The sequence below is a fragment of the Dromaius novaehollandiae genome, chromosome 16, assembly GCF_036370855.1.
Source record: "Dromaius novaehollandiae isolate bDroNov1 chromosome 16, bDroNov1.hap1, whole genome shotgun sequence".
Taxonomy (NCBI): Eukaryota; Metazoa; Chordata; class Aves; order Casuariiformes; family Dromaiidae; genus Dromaius; species Dromaius novaehollandiae.
The window spans coordinates 13,144,389-13,171,494 of record NC_088113.1 but is presented as its reverse complement, the minus strand read 5'-3'; the positions used below and the strand labels follow the sequence as shown (position 1 = coordinate 13,171,494).

Sequence of the window (27,106 nt, the reverse complement as noted above, 5' to 3'; positions counted from 1 at the left end):
GACTTTTTCATTCAAGAGCTTGAATTCAGCTTTGGTTTCATTAAGCCTTTTTTTGGCTGGACTTTGCTGTATAAGAAAGGGGCTTTTTGTTTTTTGTTTTCCCTTCACCAAAACCTGCTTCTCAACCTTTTAGTTTTATGTAGTCCTATTTGGAACCGGTTTAGTGATGTGATGGTCTCAGTCCAGCTCCTTGTTGACAAAAGTTGACCAAAATCACACCACCCCAATCGGTTCTAATGGTATCTTTGGCAGAATCAGCAGAGAGGCCAGCAATTAAATGGGCAGAGAGGCTGAAGTGTCTTCTCACCCTTGCAGGTGATCCCTCTAGGTCAGGGTTCGGGTAGCAGGAGATGGACAGGGCAGTGTGGAGAAGTTTGCACTGCGGTGGTCCATGCTGCATCTGCTCGGAGCGCTTGAGCTTCCCTGGCTGTTAATCCAGTACTTTTCATGAGCATTAATTGCAGTTAAAAATAATTAAGCGAATCTAATATTTACCTATTGCCAGATCACATCCAGTTTATAAATATGCATTTTTTTAATCCATGATTGCTCAGCTTCTGTAGTAGTATTTATAGTCTTAAAGAGACCCTTCTTTTTCCAGAAGAACCGACTCCACATAAAACCAACAGCCCACCCTCTGGAGTTACATACGCTCATGATGTCTTGGACTGTGGCCTCAAGCCATGCCCCCTGGCTTTTTCTAGCCTTTCTGCAGATCCCATGGGCAGATATGGACAGCCAGATAGCATAGGGACAACACCTGCGCACCCTGCAAACGCTGCAGGGGCCTCTGCTCCAAGCCCTAGGATTGAAATTACTCCATATCATGAACTGATTCATTCAGGGGGTCCCTTCCGCAGCAGAGACACAGATCTTTTGGTAGAACATCAGTCAAACTCAGCTACCACTAGCCCCAGGGTTACCCTGCCTGTCCCTGGCTTTGAGGGCTACAGAGAACCGCTGTGTTTGAGCCCAGCTAGTAGCGGCTCATCTGCAAGTTTCATTTCAGAGACAAATTTCTCTCCTTACACATCACCATGTGTTTCACCAAATAATGGTCCTAGTGATGACCTTTGTCCACAGTTTCAAAACATCCATACTCATTATTCTCCTAGAACCTCTCCAATAATGTCACCACGAACAAGCATCACGGAGGAAACCTGCTTGGGACAACATTCACCATCACCCCGTCCCAACTCAAGATCTTCATCACCAGGTGCAAAACGGAGGTACTCTTGCACTGAGCTCTACAATACTCAGCCACCTTCCACTTCTCCACGACAGTCAAGGACCCCCTCTCCACAATCCTCTCCTCGCATCCCATTGAGAGAAGACAGCTCTTCAGTTACTTACACGCAGTTGCCCACCGCTTCTATTTCCATGGATGCTATGAACAGCCTTCCTACGGATCCTTCTTGTGGTGTTCCCACGAAAATTTGGAAAACCAGCCCTGATCCTTCATCGATGCCTTCCCACAAAAACAGCATTCCATGTCACGTCTTTCAGACTGTTGACTTCCATGGGCCTTGTGAGCAGGAGGACAGGAGAAACTCAGCCCCAGAATCGATTTTGTTGGTACCTCCATCGTGGACAAAGCAACTGATGCCTGCAATACCTCTCTGCAGGTATGTAACACTTCTTGTGCTTGTGTGTTTTCTTATCTCAGGAGGCCCTCTGTCATGTGTGATGGCTTCTAGGGAGTGTTTCCTTGGGCAAATCTTCCTGCAGAGCAAAGCTAAATGTTCAGGGATGACAGTGATTGTACCATGGTGTGCTGTGAACCCAGTACATCATGATTCTGTTACAAATCTGGGTTTGGAAAAAACATCATGCAAGTTGTTCATTGATGCCACAATATACAACAAATTCACCTCAGTTTGCCAAACTATTTGTCTAAAAAGCAAATTCCAGGCAGCCTTTGACAAAGGTCAGCCACCCTCACTCTGTCCTAACACTTTTAAATAAAATGGTTTGATTGCTATTCTAAATTCAGTGAATATGTCACTCAGAAATTTCCTTCAAGGATGAAAATGCTATAAATATTTCCTGATTCAAAATAGAGCATGCTGCTCCAAGTCAGACTGAACATTCATTCAACCCCTAGTGATTTATTGCTGGTTGTTGATTTGTTAATTGTCATTTAACCAAAATCTCAGTCACTTGCACTATCCTCATCTCCTCTCTCTATTGTCTGACGCTGGCACTAGAGACACCCGGCAGCACAGCGTGCAGGTTTGGACCCTGCTCGGCTCAGATCTGCCAGGATAGTGGTTTCCAAACTTGTGACTCCACTTCCAGTTGCAACTGGAATCCTGTCAGCCCTCTCGTCGGCAAGGTTATCCCCACGCTGAGGTTATCCCATGCTGCTCCGGACCTAGTAAACACAAATCGCAAGCCATGGAACATGGGCCATGACTTTCCATGGTTTGTTAGAGTAGTCTTGGCGGCAGTTTATACTAATAAGGTAATGGCTGGTTAAAATCCAGTGCAAGTTCTCGTTGTACTTTTTAATGTATTCATTTCATGCGATAAACTCTTGTGCATTTTGATAACAGGAAAACTAATATCAGGTAAGAATATATAGCATTTTATTCTTGTTCATCTTGTTATTTACAGAAATCATAAATTTTATTTTAAAATAGTCTTTTTAAAGAAACTATTAATTTATGCAACTGGTAAGTAATGGTGAATGGAGATAATATTTCACAATGTATGTTAGCTATGATCAAAGTTTAAGATGCACAGCAAAAGTTAAATAAAAGCGAGGGGAATCTTTGAAATATCATTACCACTGCAGACACTTCTATTGAAGAATAGGGAGTTCCCTTGCTTCTGGGTGGGGGAGGCCCACGGAAAACACTGTGTCCATCCTGAATTTCAGTGAAGTTTGTAATCAAAGGTGGTTAGGACAGCATATTCTCACCGAAGTTAATAGCGAGCTCCTGGTCGTTTCAGCGAGAGCAGGAGAGCAGCCACGGGGGTACATGGAGGCAGAGCAGCGCAGGGCTTTGAGAAATAAAGTGCCAGCAGTGTCAGCCCGTGTGATCTCGCCCTGCGCAGCTTGCCCGTGCAGTCGCTCCCGCCGCTCGAGTGGCCGCTCTCCAGCCAGTCTGGCTCGTACGAGTTACGGATCGAAGTGCAGCCGAAGCCCCACCACCGCGCGCACTATGAGACGGAGGGAAGTCGGGGAGCGGTCAAGGCACCGACCGGAGGTCATCCCGTCGTCCAGGTAAGGGACTGGAGAATACCCAGATAGCGATGGAGTTGGGGATGAGTTCAGTTTTGAAAATCCCGCTTGGGATGACCCTGCGAAGGGGGAGTGTGCGCGTCTGGGTGTGTTTGTAAACAGGCCTCAAGCCGAACGGTGGTGAATTTCTGGAAGCTTGGAAGCTTGGCTTGGATTAGCTTGTGAAAGCTCAGAAACGCAGCCAAAATATTTGCCATCTTTTCTGTGCTAGATGTTAAACCTCCTGTGATTGAACTCTGTCATAAGCTGTCCAGCTGTGCTGAACTCCAGCTGCACCCGTTTTGTCTTGGAAACGCTCCTCTGTGTCGCTTAAGGCTTTTCGTGAGGCTCAAAATGTGCAAGCATCAAGCCTAGCTTTCCAGCTCAGCTTTAGCACAGCGTCCTGTCCAAACTGAGATTTAAAATAAATAGCAGGCTGTGTTAGATGTGAAGCACCCGGGGTGAATGAAGGTGTCAGGCCCTGCTCCTCTAGGTGCGACAGGGAGGCGCGACGGGTATTTCGGACCCTGTCTGATCCTTGGCTCCCCTCTGTTGCCTACAGCCAAGCAGTACGAGACTCCTCCGCATCCTTTCAGAGTTTAAGAGAAGGCAAGGCAACCTTCATTAACCTTACTGGGAGATGGACTAACAATGAATTTATGGATTTTAAACCGCGGTTTCCCCAGAGTCAGTAACGCAGCCCTCACGCGGCCCCGTCGCTGACCCCCGCCTCGGCGGCTTCCCCGTCGGGTCAGGCCGTGCCACGTGGGATGGCTGCGGTCGCCGGCTGCTTGAGTCCCTGCTGTCACGCCGGCTGCTTGAGTCCCTGCTGCCAGCAGTTGCTGAACCGATGTAATCCAAAAGCGAGCCATCTTCAGGGCAGGCTGCGCTGGAGACTGTGCAGGCCTGTCTAATAGTTTGGGAAAGTAATTTCAAAATTATCTTGGGCTAACAAGTCATTTTTTGCGCAGTAGTGTAGTGTTTTCCCTCTTCTGATCTGTGCCTCGGGGGCTTTCAAAACGCGATTTCTCTTCTCATACTCCAGTCGGCTCCTTTTCATTTCATTGCCGTCTCAAGAGTGAGCTCACCCATGTGAGAGAGAGGAGAATGTGGCCAAGTGTTTTTCTACACAGTGGGAAGCCTTTGCTTACACAAGGGGGTTGGGAAGCTCCATTAGCTGAAATGAATCCTTTGTATACGATAGTGTGAACTAGTTTTATTTTTCCAGTGAAATTTCTCTTCATGCCCCCTCCACCTTTGCTAGTCATCTTTTTCCTGCATTTGCATTTTTCTTTAGCTCCTCTTCCTTCTCCTCTCTTTTCTTCCTCTCCCAGAACTTCTGATTTTAAGCCCATTTAAGTTTAGCTCAGAGGATTTCACCTGTGTGTAATCCCGGCACTCAGCACATTCCTTTTGGTTGATACATAACTTGCTGACACTGGGTCCTCCCTCGCATGCAGTTCTGCTCGTCATCTGTGGCAACGCTGCCTTCTTCTGATGTCTGGATATATGACACCAGTCGGAAGTCTGCAATAGCTGTAGTGGTGGTGTGATAAGGACAGAGAAGGACAACTTAGTTACACAGCAGCAGGGATGGTTTCAGAGGTAATTTTGGTGGCCTCTCTAAAACTGTAAATACAGAGAGGGACATATTTACTGGCTTTGTAACCCTAAAGAGAAAGGGTGAGCAAGTTTTGGCAGGAGCTCGCTCATGAATTGGGTTGATGTCACTACAGAAACAACTGCAAGAGGTGAACAAGCTGCAAACTGACGGCGATGGAGGTACCCAGATCTGGCGCTGTGCTGAGCTGAAAGGTGGATGAGCTGAACCATTAGTGTGTTACAAAGGGTGGAGGGCTTCTCCTTTACCATGGCGAGTTTTATGTAAAATAATGATTGCGTAGCTGAACTGTGTTCATGTAGGGCCACATCAGTCTTTTCGCTCGTTTCCTCCTGATTTCAGCTAGTACCATTCAGGAAGTAAAGCCACGCTTTTGGCCAGGGTTGCAAGGTGCTATTGTGATACTGCTAGTAATGATGTTCAGCAACTATATACATCAACCACAGCTACAACTTTTATTATGTGAAGTTAAGGTGCATCCTGCGCGTGCTCCTGTCACAATCGTTACTTGCTATAGCAAGGCTGAGCCAGGAAATCATTTAAGCATGTGATCAATACCACTAATTTCACTGGTTGATCTATGCTTAACATCAAACATATGTTAAATGTTCCCCTGCAGGCTCAGCCCCTTTTAAAATCAAGCCATAAATTGTTAAATCAATGGGTTTATTTACTTTGGTAGGGCTGGACTTGTGCATATGGACTGGATATTTGAGTAAAGGGTGCAGGATAATAATAAATACTGATCACATTTGATATACCTTAATATATGCAATCTTTTTAGTTTATGAATCTGGCAAACTCATTACCCACTGTGGTGTGTTGCAGCCATGTGGATACATGAACTACATGGCCAGTCAGCATTTACTCATTTCTCAGTGTGCTTACAAACTTGTATCATTTACCTTCCCAAGATATTCCTATCAACAGGATGTTTATTGCAATGAAGGAGTTTCTTGTGACATGGGGAAATAAAAGTACTTTATTTCCTTCCTGTAATCAATATCAATCAGAGAGGGATTTATATTTTCATTTGGAGACAGGAACTGATATTCCTAGTTTTATCATAATTTACTGTCAGGCTTAAGGATACTGAACTGTAAATTCAAAGATCCACATTAAAGACTCCCAAGCAGATGTGCCTCTGCACAGCTGTGCCTGCATATGGGGAAAATATGGACAGTTTCTTTGTGGAGGTTTATTATAAACATAGAAGTATTTATTGGATTTGTGTTCATTTTAACATAACAAGGTTCATATGGGTACGATGCAATGAGATAGTTGCACCTGTATGGTTTATGACATCTGAAACTTGTGAAGGCTAGTAAAATCTCAAGTTTTCATGTCATAAAAGTTATTTGGCTCCAGGTTGTTTTTTTTTTATTCTTTCCCCTTAGTGAATTTCAACTTTTGTGTTTTTGTTAAGTTCAAATGGTACAAAAATAGACAAAATGGAACAGGCAAGCATCCATTTTTAAATAGTAGAAGCTGTGTTGAGGAAAGTGTGCAGGAGTTAAAGGCAACTGGTTGCAATGAGATGAAATGAAATGAGTTTTCAACAAGATCTATTAATTCCCAGTCCCCGAGCAGGGAACGGTGCTGCTTACCTGGGGATGGTGGGGCTGTAGCTCTCCGGCAGGCTACAGACCTTCACTAGAGACTCACAGCAGCTTGGAAATGGTGGTGACTGGAACCCACCATCCTTGGATTTTTTTGGAGTGCTAGAACCTCTCTGTACCAACTCCCTTGAATTCAGTGCTCTCTCTTAAATCCTTGCACTTAAATACTGAGAAGCCAAACCCATGCAGAGTGGGAGAATCCCATCAAAGCAGTATGATTTATACTGCGGCTGAATGCCTCATTCATGTTATGAAGTTTTACAACCACTTTTGATAGAATGTGATTACAGCATTTTGATTATTTGATATTCTCTAAAATATTATCTGGCTCTTAAATTTTCCTAACAGCTTTCTTTTAAATTAACCCTCCATGTGACTCATTATCCAGCTGAACCTTCTGCAGGAGAAAATGTTGGCTAATTTTTGCAGCATGGTGTTGACCTGCAGTATTTTTTGAAAACTATGTTTTGCATGCGAGTTTCTTCTTTTGGGTGCTCTGAAGCTACAGACCAGCAGATCTCATATCCTCCAGGCCTTATCTTGTGGTTTATCTTTCTGATGCTGCTTCCTCTTCTTCACGTTTCTAGCCTCGAGAGTTTGTGCACAAGACTCTGCACCAGTTCTGCAGTGTGGCAGAAGGAGAGTCCGATTAAACCAAAACTTCTGGTTAGATGGTCCATACAGAAGAGGGCATTTACTACTTTGTTTACTGGGGCAGAAGGAAGAGAGAAGCCCATGTAATGTTCACACCAACAAACTTCAGGGTCCACCTAGAGTTGTACAGAGAAACGTAGGCTCCCAGTTTAGGTGTTCTGAATCACTCTTGGGAGGAAACTGCAGCTTGCTATTAAGTATAGAGAAGCTGGGCTTCTATTTTAGGGCCTTAAGTTGAATGCCAATATTTAGACAGTGTGAGTATCCCCTAGATGTTAAGTCACTGAAAACAGCAAGGAAATCCGGTGTAGCAAGGACAAAGCTGAAGTTTACGTACACCTATCGCCTTGCAGGTCCGCCCAGTGACTGAGACTGCAGAGGAGGGGTAGGCATGGTTTTTTTCCTCCTTTCCAACTCTTTCAGCAAGTTAGAGGGACAGCTGTTCTTTGTACTACAGCTGCCCCAGTCAAAACTCTGAAAGAGGCTGTCCCCCATGAAGGACAGAGACTGCTCCTGCATCAAGAGCTTATGGATAAGACTGGGATTGAGATGGCAATCCAAAAGCAAACCTAGTTCTATCCAAGTTCACTTGGCAGCAGACTCCCTGTCCAGAGGGGTAAAAATCTCCATCTCTGCATGCTTTTAGGCAAACATCTGCTAGGAAGTACATGGATATATTTGAATTCTGCTTGGGACAGGAGAGATGAGCTAGAGGATCCCTTGAGATCTCTCCCAGCACTATTTTCAGTGAGCTTTCTAAGAACTCCCACCACTCAGGAGATACTAACATTTTGGGGTTGTTGGCATTCCTCACTCCCCTGCCCCTTGTTCCTCTTGACGTGTGATAGCACTTGAGTCATGCTGGATGCTGGCGTGGGTGTTTTTTTCTCATACCGCCCACGGGAAAATGTTGAAATAAGACTTCTTCCCTCTCTTACCTCACAAAAAGGAGGAGAGAGACAGAGGATCCTAAACAGAGATTTTAATTTCTTCAGCAAAGTTTCTTCTATCTTTGAACTATTTAAGACAGTGCTGAGAAGGAAAGACCTTCTCAGTAGCAAAGGCTGGGTTTGGAGGAGCTTCACCCATGGTCAAGTAAAGTCTATGGCCACCTAAAAGCCATGTAAATATTATTTTGAAGACTTCCATTAAATTTAGTGGTTCTGGTTTTGTGCTTTGCATGAAGCCAGTTTTTTTTCAAAGCACTCAAACATGTGGAAATGATGTTTCACACAATTGTGTGACATTTCAGGGAGTTGTAAGCAGAGCCCTTGTCCTTCCTTCGAAGCAAGTGGGAGTGAAAGGAAATGCTTTTAGAGAGGATAGGCTGTTGCTTTATGCAAATAACTGTCCACGTACTCTGGATAATCGGATCTGTACTTGTGTCATTAGAAGTGTGTTGCAGTTACACGTGTTGCAGCCCATGTGTATAATTGACACAGACCCATTTCACGTGATAATTTTCCCACATTCTGAAGTCCTCAGGGCTCCTTGGAGAGGAAGGCGCTCAGTAAATGTGTGATTTACTGCTGGGTTCACCCAGTGTAACTGGGAGCAGTGATACAGGGCATCAAGTTCAGTTGTGCATCTGCCATGGACTATAAAGAGGTGGAGGTATATTATTTTGTTAAAACCTTGTTTATAAGAATTCGTATAAGTCTTGGGGTAAAAGAGTACATACAGGATTCCTTATTTGTACTTATTTTTACTATTCCCCACCACCACCCATTTTTTTCCCCCGTCTGTGTGTTTTGGACTTATTTTGCTGTACACAGGCTTCAAGGAAGCTGTTTTTCTGCACAGCTCTTCAGCACAGTAATTTGTAGTAATTTTCTCAAAGGAACATGCCCAACTCTGGCATGTTGTTTTTTATTGCCGTCTCAGCAAATCTTTCCCCAATGCATTGCTTTGCTAATGTATCTTTATAAAAGGCTCAAATGCTTCTGCATGAAAAGCAGCACGTAAGTAACCGGTGACTTGCTCGCGTCCCTCACTTTTCCTCTCACGTTCACTGTATTGTTAACTCCATTTTTCATCGGAGACCTTGTTTTTTTTCCCACTCTCAGATAATCTAATTCAGTGCGATCTGAGGTGGCAATTTTCGAAAGCAGCTAGGGCCTGCCTCCGCGGCCACCCGATCGCGGGGGCAAATCCCTCCCCCGGAGGCCTCCCTCCCGCCGGGCTTCCCGCAGGCCGAAGGGATGGAAACGGGAGCCGGCGCGGCCCGGCGATGGGCTGTGCCCGGAGCAGCGGAGGTCGGCGCCGCTGCAGAAAGCCGGCGCGGCGGCTCCCGTTTTTGGGTAGGCGTGGGCGGACGGGTCGGCGGTGGCACTGCTGCCGCCCGCCTTTACGCAGCAGCTCGGCGGCTTCGGCGCTTCCCCAGGAAGTGGGGGAGCGGCGTGTGGGCCCTCCCGGCCGCGGCGCTCGGGGGCCTCGGGAAGGTAAACGCTACGGGCGATGCTGAGTCGCGTGGTCGGGAGGCTGGAGGGACCTTTTCCCTCCGAGTCGGACCGCCGGGGCTCCTCCTGCCCCCCGTCTCCCCCCACAGCAGGAGGAGGTGATATCTCGGGTGGACCCTGCCTGCACCCAGTGTCCTGAAGTCACCTGGGCGGGTCATTTAGCAAAAGCTTTGGTGATGCAGGTGTCTCAGACGTCAGCGAGGTCCTCGGTCTTCTCTGTCCTGGGTGCTCGAGGTAGCAGAAGCTGCTGCCAGTTCCTCCATGGGAGAGGCTGTGGAGCAGTGACCTCCAGCGGGGCAGCGACCGGCAAGCTGGGCCCGAGGCGGCCTTCAGCGGCACCGCCGAGCCCCCCAAGGCTGTCTGCCCGCGGCCTCGATCCCCGAGGCGAAGGGGAGGCGGTAATCTGGTACGAGCTGCCATCCTGCTGACACAGCTACCTCTGCTCGAGGGCTCTCACTGGCTCGAATGTTATAGCAAAAAAAATTAAATAAATTTCCCAGCTGTTTAATACTGGTGCAACAGCCAAATGTGGGCCGAGTCTACCAAGCGTTGACCAAGTCTACGGGTGTTGAAGTGGAGGGCAGGGAGGCAGTGTGCTCCCCAAACCCCGGGGCCGCACGCCGGGCTTCTCCTTGCTGCAGTTCCTTGCTGCCGGAAAGCTCTCATGCAGGGGCTCTTTCTGTTCAGCAGCGCCAACCCAACTTTCCCTTGCGTTTTAACCTCTAAAACTGTGGTGACTTTCACTGCCTTTTTTCTTTTTTTTTAATTAAAAAGGAGCCATAATTGTGGAGTTGTTAGTGGAACACGCAGGAGCTGCTTCGCAAAAGCAAACTTATGTTCCACTTTCCTTTTATATTCCAATTTTGCCCTATGTGTTTTCTTGTGGTTTCGAAGTCAAAGACGACATTGTTTTCTAGCCGAGGCTTCCCATGGGGCTCCGACTTTCAAATGTAAGTGACTTCCAGCATGCTGCTGATTCTCCTGCTTATTAGGAGGAGAAGCTTTGGTGGAAACTCGGGGCCAGCTCAGAGCCTGCTCCTGTGATTCGCACCCTCTCGAGTAGGGCTCGATTAGAGACGCAGGGCCACTGGGGTCAGAACTAGCTTGCCAGGGAGATTTGCTGGTGAGGGCAAATAGGACTAGCTTAGTCCCTCTGTCTGCCTTCCCACTTGCCTTGTTTAGCTAAGGGGAAGTCGGGGACTGGAGCGAAGCTCGGCGCGTTTGCGTTTCCCCAGCGTTTGGCTGGGCTGCACTTGCGCCGTGGAGCGGGCTTATGCTGTAGAGCATTTTTGTGCCATTCTCGTTGCGTTTACTTCCTTTTTCTAGCAAGTAGGAGCCTCATGCAGGCTCTGCTGCTTTTGGATCTTGCAAGGATTGTACCCGCACAGGGCAGTGCATGACAAATTGTGCGTTTCACACCTGATTTACCTGCAGGATTACGGGGGCTGTTTGCACCACATGATGTTTGTGCATGCTATTTAAGCTCAGAGCTGTTGGTTTCTGGATATGTTTACTGTGGTTACATGTGCTTATTGCAGGGATAGATGTGCAGGTCTAAAAACACAGACCTCAATTTTAGGTACATCTGGGAAATTCTGTTCAAAAATATCCCATCAGATTTAAGGGTAGATCAGCCAGTATCCCTCACATTACAGCTCGTGGCGATAGCATGTCCCTACCTTGAGATATGTCTATCTGAAGGCTCACTGGGGCCACTGAGGAAATGAAATTACTAGTCAAATTAAAAGTAGTATAGGAAAACACAGAGAAGTCTGAACTTGGCTTGTGTTAAGATGCGGAACTGGATGGAATAATAGGGAATATCAAATATGATCTCTAATAAACCAAGATCAGAGGAAGAGCTGGCTTGTGAAGATATAAATGCTTTCTCTAATATTCATGCAAGAAGAGAACTGTAGGATAATGGTGAGGATAATTAGCTAGTGGGAGAAATTAACTGGCAACAAGCTGGATCCTATGTTACTGAAAGTCTTTACGCTGGGCCTGCATGCCTGTGTGCGGAAGGGATGCGGTACCTCCGGCAGACCTTATGTGCGGAGGCAGTGTGTGCTAGGAGAGGGGCTCTGCTTTGGGTTCCTCAAGAAGCTCTTTTTGTAATTACTGGAATTCCCTCAGATCGATACCCTCCGCGTCACGGGTGTCGTGTGCTCTGACCCAGGAGAAGGCGAGGCAATATTGCCCTGATTTGCAGTTGGGGTGCCAAGTTTGGGTGCTGCTTTGTGCTAGAGACAACTGAAGGGTCGTTGCTGAAAGTTTCAGTGTCCAAAAAATAGTCCAGTCTAAAATGCATTGCTTTGATGAAAGAAACTTTGGCGGAGGTGGGGGAACAGAAAGTATAGCAAACAGAGGATAAAGACATGTCTGTGAGATGCAAAAGGCCCGGGTTCAAATTTCTTGATTAGGCAGATGCAAGGCTTGGGTTAGTCTTGAGTGCTTTAGCTGGGAGACTGTACTCGAGGCTTGTCTGCGTGGGGGAGCCAGCGTGCAGGAAAGCAGCGCTGGCGTTGATGGCTCTTAGACGTGCACGTGGACCCTCCCAGCCCAGCAGTGATGCCTGCAAAGCTCATCCCATTTTCAGCATGCTAAGAGCAGGAGAAGTTCATGCACGGCGGACGGTGTCCTGTAAACTCACATCAGAGCTTTATGGTCACCCGCTTCGCTGTACAGCTAAGCCTCTAGTTCCTCCCTCCCTCTCAAGACCAATGTCTGTTTAATTGCAACTCTGCCTCGCTCCAAGCAAGGACCTGCACCTGGGTCTCCCGTGTCCTGGGGGAGCATTTTGCTCGGCAGGCTGATAGCTCTTCAGGGCAAAAGGGACTGGACTCCTCCTGCCTGGCTCTTGGTGAAAATTTTCTGGGGTCTCTCTACTTCATTCTGAAACAACTGTTGAAACCTTGAGGCTTCCAACAGGCCTGAGTTATTAGCTCTCCGAGCATGCCTCCTGTTGCTGATTTTAGCATGAGAATGAAATCAGGGAGGAGAGAGGCTCCTGGGGCTTTCTTTTTTTCCCCCTCTCCAAAAATGGCCACGATTCTTTCCAAAATCTGACATTCAGTCAAATAGCCTGTGGCTAAGCAAAAGACTGACCTGGTGTGCCTGGACGCAGACCCTGCTCTAGCAGGGAGACATGGCTCTGAGCCTTGCTGGACAGCGGTGATTTGGTTTGAGGTTCAATTCGTTCAGATCAGTTGTCATTGCAGGCTGGACCGAGTCGCTCCGTGATGCTCTAGCTGCTCCTTCTGTCCTGTCTCCCCACTCTCGAGCTGTGCCCCCGTCTCGGCTGTGCAGCGGTGTCGGGGCTGTCCAGCAGCGAACGGGTTGCACCCGAGGCCGCGTGCTCGGTGCCGCACCTGGAGCGTTGCTGCTTCTTCCACTTACCAGAAAGAGCGAAATGGCTGTTGCAGAGGGAGCTGCAGATTTAGGCAATAAGGCAGCGTTTCAGCTTGCCCCCCTTCACTCTGCTCCAGCTCGCTGGGCTGAGGGCTGTTCCCACACCACCGCTGAGACAGTCAAAGCATCCTGACAATGGGATCAGCTCTTCGTAGGGGCAGGGAAACTGAGGCACAGAGCAGAAACAGCTTGCCCGTGTTGTGATGTAAGGTCAGTGTCAAAAGCGACAGGGACAAAACGCTGCTTCGACCCTCGATTGCTCTCTGCTGTGAGTTGCCTTCCCCGGCCTAGACCTCTGTTTTAGTCCAGGGTGAAAGGAGAAAGCCCAGTTAGGCTCTGGGATTCTGGTTGTCATTTGCTGTAAGGAGCAGTAGAGCAAATGAGACTCAGTCCTTGGAATTTTGACAAAATTGTCACCAAAATAAGAAACATGCAAAACTGAGTATAATAAAAACTCATTATTTAGCAGAATCAGATGTTCAAAGGATTATCTTCTGAGGCCTTTTTAGACTGCTTCAGTAAGGAGTAAAAAAAAAACTGAGGCAGAGATTTCCTTCTGGTTTGCGTTCTTTTGCTATGTCCCAAGTACATTAAATTGAACAAAAACATGTGACAAGTTTCAACTTTATTGCTCAATGTCAGCCCCTAAGTAAAGCAGGCAGGCGAGCTGCTACACGACATGGTGGCTGGATGAGGTCTTTGTGCTAATTACTGACAGCTATTGATATGCTAGTCTCCCCGAGACAACACAGAGGCTTTTCCATCTCGGTCAGCATATTGTTGAATAAAGACCCCCAAAAATCCTTGAAATGGTTGCAGTCGGAGTGCATCATTGACGAGAATTAATGACTGAACCCACATGCAGAGCTCCTTCAGCCAGAAGAACCGAATGGGCATAGCGAACGCGCTGTGGCGGGCCGGACCTATTCAGGCAGGCACATCTTCACCTCCTCTGCTCCGTACTGTCCCAAAACGCGTGCTGGCACGGGAAACGGCCTCGGGGCTGGTGGGGAGCCTGAGCAGAGGAGTCATTTGTGGTGTCAAAAGCTCGGTGCCACCGGTTCGGCTCTGCAAGCTCTTGCTGTTTCTGGAAGAAGGGGGGCGTTGGGGGCGCGGGGTCCCCGGCGCGGGGCGAGCTGCCTGCCGAAGCCGGGTGCCGCTCCTTGGGAGCCCGGGGAGAGCTGCGAGCGCGCCCTTATCTCCATGTGTACAGCAGGAAAAGGGAAGCGGCAGGAGGAAGCGATTTCTCACGCGGCTTTGTATTCGCTTCTAATTAAGCGTTGCCAGCCGAGCTCCGGTTTCCCACCTTTCGCTAACGGCTGGCGACGGCTGCTCTGCACCAGCGCGGCCCTGTTCCCAGAGCTGCCCACACACGTGCACGCCCCGCTCGGAGGGAGGCTGCGGTGCCTTCCGCGGGGAGAGAGCAAGTCGCACGCGGCGCTGAACAGCCTGAGCCTCACGTTACAGTGAGCTGAAACAAGCAGGAGAGCTGATTAGTTTCAAGCAAATAAAATCACCAAGACTAGTGAATTCATTCCCCAGTTTTATACTTTCCTTCTGGCAGTAGCTGCCGTTGTCTAGACAGGAAGATGTGTGCAATCAGCTTTAAAGATGCAGCTTTATACCTCCCAGGGGAGAAAGTCCTACATGCCTGACAGGCAAGGCTCGGCTGGGACGAATGGGAAACAAATTACTCCCTTCTACTCGCTAAGGCGACCAGCCTCCGTATCGCAGGGAGCGATGTTTTCACCGGGGCTCTTCGAGGTGCCCCTAAGACTTGCAGGTGCTCCTGCTTTTGTCTTGCAAAACCCATCCGCGTTGGCAGGCGGGCCGGGTCTCTAGCTTTCCCACGCGCAATACCCAAACTAGAAATCCTAAGGAAAATTTGGCTCCGAAACCCATTGGTTAAGAAAGCAAACGCAGCCACTTGCCGTGCTAGTAGGAACCGAGGTAATGTGGCCGGAGCACGCTGATGCCGTTTGCAGCCGAGGCTGCGAAGCCTTCGGCGAGGCTGGCGGGCCGCTGTGCCGTGCGGGGCGATGGTGCCCGCGGGTTTCTCACGGCCCTTGAGCTGTGCTTTCCCCGCGGGGTCTGGCAATCACTGCACCTCTCTGCCTCGGCTTCCCCTTTTGCGAAGCTAAGAGGAATATGACTTATTTCAGACCTACTGGGAATCCTCCTACCTCACACTCATAATATTATTCTATGTAAAACACAGTAATATTTACACTCGAGTAAATATGTCCAAGGCAAAGGTCTGCATTTCAAAGGTCTCACTGAATTCCGTCTCTGCATACGTACATTGCATCTATAGGTGACCACCTGCAAAATCTTTAGGGAATTCACCTCTCTCTCTCTGACTCCACTGTCAATTTACCACTCAGTTATTTGATAGCATAGCTGAGCAATGTTGCAAGCGTCGCTTTGCAGAGGGATTTGCTATGTATACAGCACAGTAAAGATGATCCTATGTTTTTAAATCCCCCCAGCCAGAGGCTATGCAGGCTGTGCAGATGCAGCGATTTGGTTCATCTGAACACCGGGACAGGGACTGAATTTCAAACTCCCTCTTTAAGTGCTCGTGTATTTGGAGCTGGGGTCTCAGTTTGTAAGAGCAGAGATTTAAGATAATTCGGGAAAAATTTGTTCTGTTTTTTTGCCTAACGTGTGGTCTGCATTGCTGCAGCTGCCCCTAGAGTCACAGTAGCTGTGTGTTTAGGTGGGTGATGGGACGGCTGATAGGCAGCCGCTCATGGCACATCTGCTCATTTTTTCTGCAATGAGAATTTTGCACACGTGCCGTTCTGTGTGATAATATGTGCCTTTAACCCCTTCTCCCACACTGAACTGGTATTGATCCACGGATGGAGTGCAGAATGAATGAATTTCGTTTTTGCAGAGGTGAGCCAATGATTTTAATCCTGCCACAAATTTCCATTTTGTTTAGAAACCCAATCGTAGCAGCAAACCAAACAAGAAAAGCCTCCTTGTTTTCTGAATGATGTTATTTGTTTATCTGCCAAAGTGCTTTGCATTTCCTCAGGTCACAGACCAGCCCATGTCTGGCTATGTTAATATTATAAGACTAATGCAAAAGCAAAGTTTAAGAAAAATCTTTCGACTGAAAGAAATAGGATCTTAAAATCCCAAAATAGAGTATGGAAAGGTACACATCATGTCTGGCTTCTTTTTCCCCTTGTGGCAAATGTGACTCAAAGGAGTTGGTTTTTTTCCAGCATGATCTGTGTACAGTTTGGGGGAGTTTTATTGTGAATAGCTCACCTTATAATGCACACAAATATTTCCTTCCAGGGTTCTCTATTCATAAATCTTTCGTGATTCTCACTTTCTTGAAACTGAAATCCAGATGCTTTTTTTTTTTTTTTTTTTCTTCACTGAAAGAAGAGTGAAAAAGGCAGAGAACACCTTGGCCCTGGGTTGGTCCCCTGGTCTCGTCTCTGGCGAAACTCCCGTTTAGCCCGAAGAAGTAGCGTAGCCTCGTGGCCTCCCCTGGGGCAGCTGCAGCTCACTGCAATGCGAACCGGGTCTCCCTCTCTGTCAGATGAGCAAAAGTGTAGGACTGAGAAATTGTGGCTTTTAGAGTGATTTGCTTGTTGCTAGGGCAGAAAAAAATGAACTTAAAAGTAATAATTTTAAAATTGTTTTAAGTCTTCACTTCTCCGTAGAGGTCTGTTAGGGATTGCTTTTCCTCCTCCCTTCTTTGTGCCACCAAAGCAAAGATCAGCTTTTTGGTTAAATTCTGGAGTGACTGGCTGGTGTAGCGTAGGTGAGTGGTTATCAAGAGCAACAGTCTCTCATATTTCAATACTGATGGAAGACACATCTGAAACAGAGCCTTAATGTGTTCTTTCACTCTTGCTCACAATGAATTTCTCTATATAAAAATGCAGCACAAAATATTAACTCATCACTGTCCCTGTGAAGCGGGGTTAGCATCGTTAATCCCATGTCACAGATAAACAGAGAGGTTATAGGACATGACCAAAGCCACGCGGTAGATTCGTGGCAGAGCTGGGTTAGGACGCTGACCGTAACGTGCCGGGGGCAGTTCTGCAGGCTCCCACCTTGTTTTGGGCTCCTGAGTCAGCCTGCTGTGTTCTTGTAATGTGAAGGGTAGACGGAAATGCTTATGGTAAATCATCACCTATATTAGCCCTTTAAATGCAAAATGTAAACAATTAATTAAAGATAAGGATGTACCCTTTAAGCCTCTATGCTTGACTCTCATATATATTTTTTTCTCATTCTATTTGCATTTATAACATTATTTAGATTTTCCAGTGATGTCATCCCAAAGCATTGCCATGATGTCATAAATTACCAAACAATTTTCTTTCTTTCTTCCACTGATCAAGCAAAAGATTTAAAATCTGGTCCTTTGAAGCACCAGAAGCTCTTATACTGCGTTTTATACCCCCTGGTCCAGCAGGTGGTATAAACATTGCCGTACGAGCAGGCAGCCGATTCCTTTCTCCTTCAAATATGTACGCGTTTATACAGACACACACCCACAGGCATAGATATTATTAGAAGACCATGAATAGTTTTGCCTTGGGAACTCATTCTATACATGAGCAAAACCACTACTGCAAATTACTTTTAAAGGTGGCCAGTATTAAAAACTGTGCATGTAGCTGGCTCTATTACAGCCGCTACTGACCATGCGCTCACTGGGGGCAGATTTTCTTCCGTAATTTATTATCCGTTTTGCTCCGTCCCGGTCTCCACCTGTAATCGGGGGATTTTGTCCTGCCGGGGCAGGGGCAGAGGGAGGGCTGTTTTGCTGCCGCTGTAGTGACTGTTCCAGTGTGAAGGATCCTCTCCTCCTCTTAGCTGGATCCGCGCAGAATTAGTTCTGTCAGGCATGAGAATAAACACGCCCAGTATTTAAATGTACTCTTCTCTTTCCCGTTGTAAAGACAATGTGGCTTTTTGTCGTGCACTGGCTTTTCGCTGAAGGCCAGGAAATCTTGGATTTGGGGATGAATTTCAGTATGGCTCTCCAAGGACCCGGGTTTAGTGGGCCTCTGCGGATGAGCAAGGGATGATCCGTACATTCACGCCTGTTCCCAACAGACCTATATACTTTGACCTCTGTCGCCCTTAATCTTTTAACGTTGAGCCTCACTCCTTGCGTTTCTAAATCTCCTCGTGGCCACCATTGTATTTATCACATTCTTGGCAAAGCTGCTTCCCTAATACCATCCCTTGTGCTCGGTGTCCGGCTCTGCTCCTCCTCCGTCTCACTCTTAGAGCCAACTTGCGTGTCTGCACGGAGCTTCGTACCATCTTTCGCCTATTAACAATCCACTGAAGAGCTCACGCGGCTGAATTACGGGGTCTAGCCTGGGCTGGATTCGGCCGTTCTTTCATACATATGGCCCTTACTTAAGCCCCCGTGTCTTCATGGAGCTGTTCACGTGAGTGGAGGCTGCAGCTCGGGCCCTTGGGCTGCAAGGTCCCTGGGGCACAGAGCCGGTCTTTGCATGCCTTGCAAATACACCCGCGATGGATGATGGTAGCTGGAAAGAGAGAGTGTTGCTTTACATTTGCCGAGCCGAAGGGAGGCTGCCAGGATTGCAGGGATGCTGCATGTGGTCCCCTTCCAGGGGGTAGTTAGTCCTTCTAGGCAAAGATACCTCCTGCTGACTGGTGAAAAGAAAAGGGAAAAAAGACTTGGCCATGAATGTTATTAACCTAATCATTCTTTTCTCTGATCTTTCCATACTATTTGCTTTGTATGGCTTCATCAAGGTTTTGTTTGTGGACAGAATAATTGAAAACAAATTTAGCATGTCTCAGACCATAAAGTTCCCTTTCAGCTAGATCACTGGCTATGCAGTAGATAAATGTCTGTTTTTAATTTTTGGTTATGTGAGAAATTTAGAATGGTTTGATTTGTAATTTTGAATGTTAATAACGAAAAAGATATTTCCTCGTCTCCTGGTCTATGGAGGGATTCTGGCTTTGCGTGCTTCTCCAACAGCAAATACTCTCTATAAAAATGCTGCTTAGTACAAAAAAGTCTGTTTTATTTCCTTGAGCCCTAGTGGCCCCAGCCATGAACTGAGACCTCTTTGTGCCACGTACTGTACAATTACAGAGTGAAGCCATCATCTCGACCTGTACAGGTTGCAGTGTAACGTAACGCAAGCCCAACAGCTGAACGCGGACTGAAAACAGGGGGGCAAGGATGAGGTTCAAGGAGCAGTGAATCAGCCCCAGGTGCCTAAGTGGCTTCAGGAGAACAAGAACATATTCTTTCTTTTCAAGACTATTGAAGAGTATTGCAGAGTGGGTTGTAGGGTGCAGATGTAGGTACTAAAAGTGAAGATCCTCCATAGCGGACAAGGCAGAATGGCAGAAAACTCAATGCTGTGACTGTTTCAGAACCTGATGCTGGTGTTTGATGCTGGTTTTGGGAAGTTTGAGAATATATGTGGATAACTAGGTCAAAAATGAGAGATGGGAGGGCGGAGAGAGGAGCTTGAAGGGGAGGACAGCTAGCTTATGTCTGCTATGAGGAGACAGAGGAACTGGAGAGATGTGAAGTGAGGGATGACTTGAGCTGAGCGAGGGGTTGGGAGGATGATCTTTCCAGCAGGGTTTGGAGGGGGTGTGAGTGGCTGCAACTGCCTGTGCCGAAGCCAGAGAAAAGGATGTCTCAGGGATCATTAATTTCTGAAACGTTTATACATAGTTTAGCATTTCAGTTCTCAAAAAATTTTTCTAGATACTTCCCGTTTGGGGGAAGAAAGGAATTTTTACTGCAGTTGAGGTAGGAGTCACAAGCTGAGCTGGGGCAAAGCCATTTTAGTGAATGTTAGGTGGGACGTAAACTAGATATGTGTTTACAAGCTGGACAGCACGTAGGGCCTGGCCAAAAGTCCACTGAAGTCAATGGGCATTTTCCATTAGCTTTGTTAAGCTCTTGTGCAGGTCCATGCAGATCCATAACATCAAAGCATATGGGTGTATGGCGTATACCTGGTGGTGATGCCAGCAGAAGGACAATTTATTCGCTCCTTACTGCATTTCCTACCGGTCAGAGCAGGGAGCACTGCCCCAGGCTGCAGCTGTCAGAAGTCACCTCCACTTCACAACTTCATCCACCCAACAGGGAAAGGTCTTTTGAAACTTATTTTGGAATCGATAACAGCAAATTAAACAAACATGCTCAAAAATATACCTTTCCAGGAGATTTATCAATCCATTTTGGAGACAACCAACAAATTTCTGGTAATGGAGAGCTTAAGTCTGGAATTTTTTTTCTTCTTGTTATGTTTAATATTATAACCATTAATTACATGTTTTCATCAGTTAGCTTCCATGTGTACCATGGACTTCAGCAAATACTCTTAAGAGGAAACCTGTCTTTGAGAGCAGAAAAGAGGCTGCTTTTAGTACTACACATATCTTTATATATGTCTACATATCTATATGCATGTTTTTAGAACTTTTTGGTTTCTTGATGTGGAGGTGTTGCAAGCCCCGTGTGTGATAATAGAGTTTTAATCTCTTGCCAGCTTCACGGCTACATGGAGAACAAACCCTTGGGTCTTCAGATCTTCATTGGGACAGCAGACGAACGGATACTTAAACCTCATGCGTTCTATCAAGTCCATCGCATTACAGGAAAAACTGTCACCACCACCAGCTATGAAAAAATCATTGGCAACACCAAAGTCTTAGAGATCCCATTGGAACCCAAAAACAACATGAAAGCAACGTAAGCATATTTTTTTTTATTAGCAAAGTTGAGAAGGATTAAATTGGCATGTGAAGTTCCTCCTACGGAAAGGACTCACTTAAATGAATAAAGATGTTTGCTTTAGAGGGACTCCCCATTCCGACACATTGGAATGATATATGAATTTAAGACCGTTTTTGTTAAAATACAAGCAGAGTAGCTGTTTTAAAGCTGCTTAAAGAGTTGCCACTCATCAGCTGACCACGCATATATTTTTTCCTATTTACTGTAATTGCTGCAGTGACTGTATTGTAATCATCTGTCATACTCATGGTCAGAGTGGTTTTGTAGGAAAATGAGACTTGAATCTGCAGTCTTTATGCTGCAGTGATACAAGGGAAAAAGGTGCAAGAGCAGCAAGGACCAGTAGGCAGTGGAGGAAAGGTGCGCATTTTGTTTTAGGACATTTAATGGAATAGAGCACATCTCCTGAACTCAGCCAATTGCTCTGGCCATGAAATCACAGCATCTCCCATTGTAATATATCAACAGAAAAGCAAGTACAGGCACATCTTTTCTGTATTATTTCTTCTAGTTTTATGGAGGCAGAGGGATGAAGTGGGCACCAGTCTGAAACTTCAGGCTTGAATGCGTTCCAGGCAGCGTCAGACTGATTGCTCTGTAGAGGGAAGAGCTATATCTCCATCCTTCAGAGGATACTGAAAAAATTGGCAGAGCTGCTATGTTTTTAAGCCCCCTACTTCATCACAAAAGCCACATTCTTTCTTTATATATCTTTTTCAGACTAAATACCTCATTTCTCCCTTTCCTTCGAGCCCCTCCTTCCTCCTGCACCCAAGGAAATAAATAATAGTCCTCATCTCAAACTTAAGCAGCCAAGCCCTAAATGGAACATAAGCGTCTGTTCCTAATGAGTAACCCTAGAATAATAAACCCCTGCACATGTACAGTGGCAAGGAACAGTGTGGGTGTAGGAAATATTGGGGTTTATGCCTCCTAAGAAGTGATTTTAGTTCTTATCAATGAAGGAAAAATAGTGTATACATCAAAACAGTAGTTGGTAGTATCCATTTAGTAACAGTTCTTGTTGCACCCTCTGTGCGGTGTTGCTGACTGAAGATCCCAGACTCCGTGAAGATTGACTGGTCAGGCTTACACAAACTGGTGTAAGCAGTCCTGATCCTTTCCCAGGCCCATCCCCCTCCCTACAGCCTCCCTGTGCACAGGGACGTGGGGTGGGGAGCAGAGAACCATTTGCTTTGCTGCCAGGCTATTCCCTCGGCTGGGAATGACCTCTGAGGGCCTTGGGGGATAACGTGGTCACCTGAGCCAGGGCTGGAGACTGCAGTTTTAGCAGTAGCCCCTGTCTTGTCTGAAAGGAGGGACAGCATTTTGGTTCCCGCTTTGTAATTGAATTCAGTGCTTGCCCGTACAAATTGTGAGCAAAACGTGCTCGGACACTGCATGCATTTAGGTAGTCCAGCTGCTGAGGTTCCCCGCAGAGTTCGGTTCACTTGCCTGCGTGCTGGCAATCGCTGCTGTGCAACCTCTGGGCACTAAAGCAGTTTGGGGAGCTGGCAGTGGAGGCTTTAGTGCCTTACAGCTCTCCCACACAGTCTGGTGCCGGGGTCAGTGCTGCCTTGGGCGCTCTTGTGTTTAGCACAGGAGGGAAATAAGACTCTGAGGGTTATAACATTTTGGAGGGGTGCCCCACATAAAAGCAACCTAACCCTAACTCTGGCCACTCTGGCCCTACTCCCGGGCTGGGACATGCCTCGGACACACTGAGCCACCAGGCCAAGGACCGTTTGGAGGAGAGGTCTAGTAGTGGCCCTCGCTTCCCTGAGGCATCCTTTGCTGAGCCCTAGTGCTCGTTTTGGGTTTCTTGCTCTGTGACCTGTTCAAATGACAATAGTGGAGCTCCTCCTAACCAAATTTAGTTTTCAGGAAAATCAGTCCTAGGAAAATTTAGTCCTCTTGACTGTCATCTCTGTAATAGTTGATTTGAGAGCAGGAGCATTAAGCTGTGCCTACTCTGTCTTGTGTGCTTGGCAGCATTGACTGTGCGGGGATTTTGAAGCTGAGGAACGCAGACATCGAGCTGCGTAAGGGAGAGACAGACATCGGCCGGAAGAACACCCGTGTTCGGCTCGTCTTCCGCGTGCACATCCCAGAGTCCAACGGCAGAATCATTTCCCTGCAAGCGGCGTCCAACCCCATCGAGTGCTGTAAGTATCCCCCGAGATTCGCTTGTTCTGTCTCTTGCAACAATGATCTTCCTGCCTGGTGCTCCAGCCTAGCACGGAGGGAGAAAAACCCACATCCACGCAGCGGTCAAATAAGCAAGACGCAAGGTGCTCTGCTGCTGTGGCACGCTCTCGCTGGCTGGCTGGGTGCGACCATGCAGCTCTGACTTCTGTGAGCTCCTCTTCCGGGCACATGCAGCTCCACTGAAGTCTGTGGGGTCCTCAGTCAGGCAGGGATGGCCAAAAGGTTTGCGCGAAGGTGGGACAGAGACCTAGTCGTGTGGCAGAGGCTGGCTGCCAGGTGTGTGCTCTGGACAGAAGTAAGCTTCGGTAGGAGGTAGCTCCTTCGAGCGTGCTTGGAGCTTGTAAGGACAGCAAGGCATGTCAGGGCTTTTGAAAGTGTTGTTTTTTAGTTTGTTGCTGCTGGATCCTTGTGGCTAGGAGGTCTTTTGTGGGAGTGGCAGAGTTGGTATTGGCGTGTGTATACGGGCATATGCTCTGTGTGAGTGTGATATTCTGTTTACCTTCCAGACAGTGATTTTATTTTTAGGAGCGGTGCAAGCAGAAGTTGTTATCCACAAGCCTACAGGTGTTAGGATGCTTGAAATTCAAACCTGGACCAGATCCCAGCATTGTGGCCAATCCTTCCTTTTTAAGGAGTGGCCACCGTGCTCTGATCTGAGCTGTGGCAGGAACAGAGATGAAATGGAGAGGAGGTTTGACTTTGAGGCTCAGGCTCATCCTGGTTACTGTTTTTCTCGGTAACAGCTCACAGGAGTGTGTACCTCAGGAGGCTGCAACTCAACCAGGGAAAGCCCCAGTTATTCTGGTATTCCCCTGAGGGACAAAAGAAAGCTTGCAGTTTTGATTCCTGGAGCAAATCCTACAAGTGTGTAAACTGAGAAACCTGCACCTCCCACTCATTCTAACGTACCGGATCCTGAGAAAGAGAGGCCTGCAGCAAAGTGCCCCCAAAGTCACAGTCATTTCTGGAAGGGCTTCACCCACTTTTCTGGTTTATGTGCATCCTGTGATGCTTTTTGTTGGTAAATGTTGCCTTTTCAGCGGTTTGGGGATTTCACAAATACAAAATGAACAGTTTTCCTCTCCCTCTACTGAATGACTCATCACCTTTAGCAGAATCTGTCTCGCCATGTGTCATGCAAAGAAAGTCATTGAAGAGCTTCCCATATGTGAGTTTTATTTATTGAGAGGCAGGCTCTGCTTAAATATCAACTACTTACTAGTTACAGCAAGAGAGGAGCCAGTTTTGGATGGGAAGTCAAGAGAAAATACAACTAGTGAATTATTGATGATGGCTTTGAAAAGAACAGTAGAAATTAATAAACAAGGCAAGACTAGAGAGGGGATGATGGACAGGTATGATCCCATGGTAACTTTTGTGAGAAGATACCAACTATCTAAGTGTTTTACCAGCTGTATGAAAACTCCTGGCACCGTGAGGGAGAAGGAGAATAGGGGGAGTAGCCAGCACCTTTCTCCATAGGAAACAGCTACGGTCCTTTATGGAACCAGGTGGTTGAAACAATAGCGGCCTCCACCCCGAACAGGCACGTGTCCCAGCACAAACAAAGGCCCATTCGCTAAAGGAAGCATTTGGTAAACTGCAACTTGAGTGGATAGAAAAGGAATCGCAGCAAAGGATCACCGGCTTCCCTCACAATTTCTTTTCCTAGTGAAAACAGCCTCCTCCCTCCTGAAATTGGGAGCTATTCGGGTGGTGTAACTCCAGGTGTAACTCTTCCATTCACTATCCAGAAAAATAAGATAAGCCCAGGGCAAAGGGTGATGGTGCCCCGTTATGCAGTTAGCCCCACAGCTCATGCCCCAGTTATTTGAGTTCTTCTACCAGAAGAGCAATTAACTCTTTTAGAAAGAGTTAGCCAGGCATTTCTAAGGACCTTCCAAAATTGCACATTATATTTGCGCCCATCATCAAAGAGAGTTCAAGTAGAAATCTGGTCACAGTTTACAGAGTAGACCCCATTTTCCAGATTGCACATGCACATTTAATTTGCCTGTGCGATGACTGCTATTTGCAACAGTTTCTCTAAGACGGCTGAGCATCTATTCTGAGGATATGTTCACTTTGATGGGTATTAGAGGCATAAAAAGCCACAAGTGGAGGTACTGGTTTAAGTGGCTTATTTATAAGATTATTAGAATTAAATTGAAAATATTAAAATGTTGGCTGCGTAGCAGACAATAAAGTTCCTAGGAGAAAAATGCATTTGTTCACCAAGACAAAATGAAAGTTTTATCTTTTGGAAACTGGATACACTGGTAATCTTGGAGGGATATGTTAAGGACTATCCTTTACTGAACACATGGAAGTAGAGTATAAAGTAATCCAGAGAAATAAGCCTATTCCGTTTGGAATGTGCGTTGCGTATCTAGCAATGCTTATACATTTTAGTACCACTTTCTCGTCCTAGCACAGTTCTGGGAAGATGGTTAATAACATTAGTTGATTCAACCAGCGTTAGAAATGCAGGTTAAATTGCACTACAGATGATAAATCTAAGTTTCTCTGGGACAGTCTGCATATTTCAGAGCTCACAGTCTCCGTTTAACTCAGAGAAGTTGAAGTCACCTGGCTGGCCCTGGTGTTGCAGACGGGGACAGGCTGGGGCTCCGCGACATGGTCTCCTTGGGTCCCACCTCCCTGCACCATCAGAGTGCTCTTTTTTCCTTTGTTTGCTTTTCTTTTTTTTGACATGACCGCTTGGGAATCCTTGTCCCTGAGGAACTCCTCTGTAAGCTCTCTCCTGTCTGGTAGCTCTTAATAACACCCATAGGCAGAGTCAGTAGTGGCTTTAAGATAACCCGCCATTTACGCCAGCGCGGGGGTTCCCCCAGGAGTGCCGTTGCTACCAACAGACTATCCGAGCGCTCTCCCCAGCAGAAGCCGATCCCAGTTAAGAGCTCCCGCCGGTGTCAGCAGATCATTAGCTGCAATGAAGCAAGAGCTGCGAGGTATCTGCTTTTCGTGGGGCACTCTGCTTCCACCTCATCTGTGTCACATGCAGCCCTTGACAGGTTTGAGGAGGGGATTTCACAGGTTCAGAGAACCATCCGGAGCAAGTTCCTCCCCAGGCAGCTGCGTGGGAGGACCAAGCAGGTGATATGTTGTTAAATGATCAGTTGTGCCTCAGAACGGACCTCGTATCCAGACGTGCCTGCGCATTCAGCAGCGAGCAGCTCTTTCCTCCTTTTGCTGGCTGCTTCATTCTGAAGCCGCTGAGGAGGCAAAGGCATTTGAGAGTCCTCTGATAGTTGTAGCAGCAGGCTGTCATTTAGGTAGGGGTAAAAAGCCAGCCTTGTGGATGTGGTGCTGGAAAGGTGAGGAAGACCCCTTCCGCTGGGTGCTGCTCCGCTCCAAGGCCCTGCAACGGCGGTGCTCCCAGCGGGCGCTACGCTAGGTATCCCTGCGATCCGCAGCCAACGGGTCCGTGCAGCAACGCCTGCCTTGGCCCAGCGCCGGCCTGCACACCCCTCTGCGCCTGCACACCTTTGCGTGGCTATTTGCACAGCTGTCTGGCGCCCCGGGGCTTCCCAGGGCAAGCCACCCCGTGCCGTCCGGTACGCCACTCCCCTGGGCTGCAGCCAAATGCTGATAGTGTTCAGCAGTGCAAGGTGTGAGCTTCGGGGATCTAAAATCAGTCAATTCAGTAAGCATGAGCCCTAATCTCTTAGTGTCTTCAAAATATCATTACTGGGAGAGCTGAACACTTTTCTATTGCACTTCTTTGGTGCCAAAACATGTTACTTTCATCCACACCACAGAGTGGCTGAATGCAGAGCTGCTGTCACAGAGCTGGGTGAAGTCTCCAATGTAAAGGGTTACCAAGCTAACTTGTCCCTCTAAATACAACCATAGTAACAGCAGTCCCCTGGGTGAATTACCCCTGGAGGGTTTTGATCTTTACAGATGTGATCATCATTTTCAGAGTGTTCAAACAATTTCTGTAATATTAGTTCTATTCATTTGCTTTGGTTTACCTTTCACGATGAGCAGTTCATTTCTTGGTGAGTGATTGATCATTGAGGTCATGTTTCTACCCCTTCACTGAAATGTCCATAAGGCAGAGAAGGAGGAGTACTGACGGGCTTTCGG

General features: G+C 47.2%; 1 protein-coding gene across 6 annotated transcripts in view; it reads left to right on the top strand.

Moving 5' to 3' along the window:
• Window positions 1–27,106, top strand: part of NFATC2 (nuclear factor of activated T cells 2) — a 100,749-nt gene that overhangs the window by 15,482 nt on the left and 58,161 nt on the right. For 3 of the 6 annotated variants that reach the window (XM_026099634.2, XM_064521521.1, XM_064521523.1), the window contains exons 2-5: window positions 602–1,625; window positions 3,061–3,229; window positions 20,538–20,740; window positions 22,778–22,950. In XM_026099634.2, the coding sequence (XP_025955419.1) occupies window positions 602–1,625; window positions 3,061–3,229; window positions 20,538–20,740; window positions 22,778–22,950 (1,569 nt within the window). The remainder of the gene's footprint in view (window positions 1–601; window positions 1,626–3,060; window positions 3,230–20,537; window positions 20,741–22,777; window positions 22,951–27,106) is intronic. The other 3 variants (XM_026099636.2, XM_064521525.1, XM_064521522.1) reach the window with 2 other exon arrangements.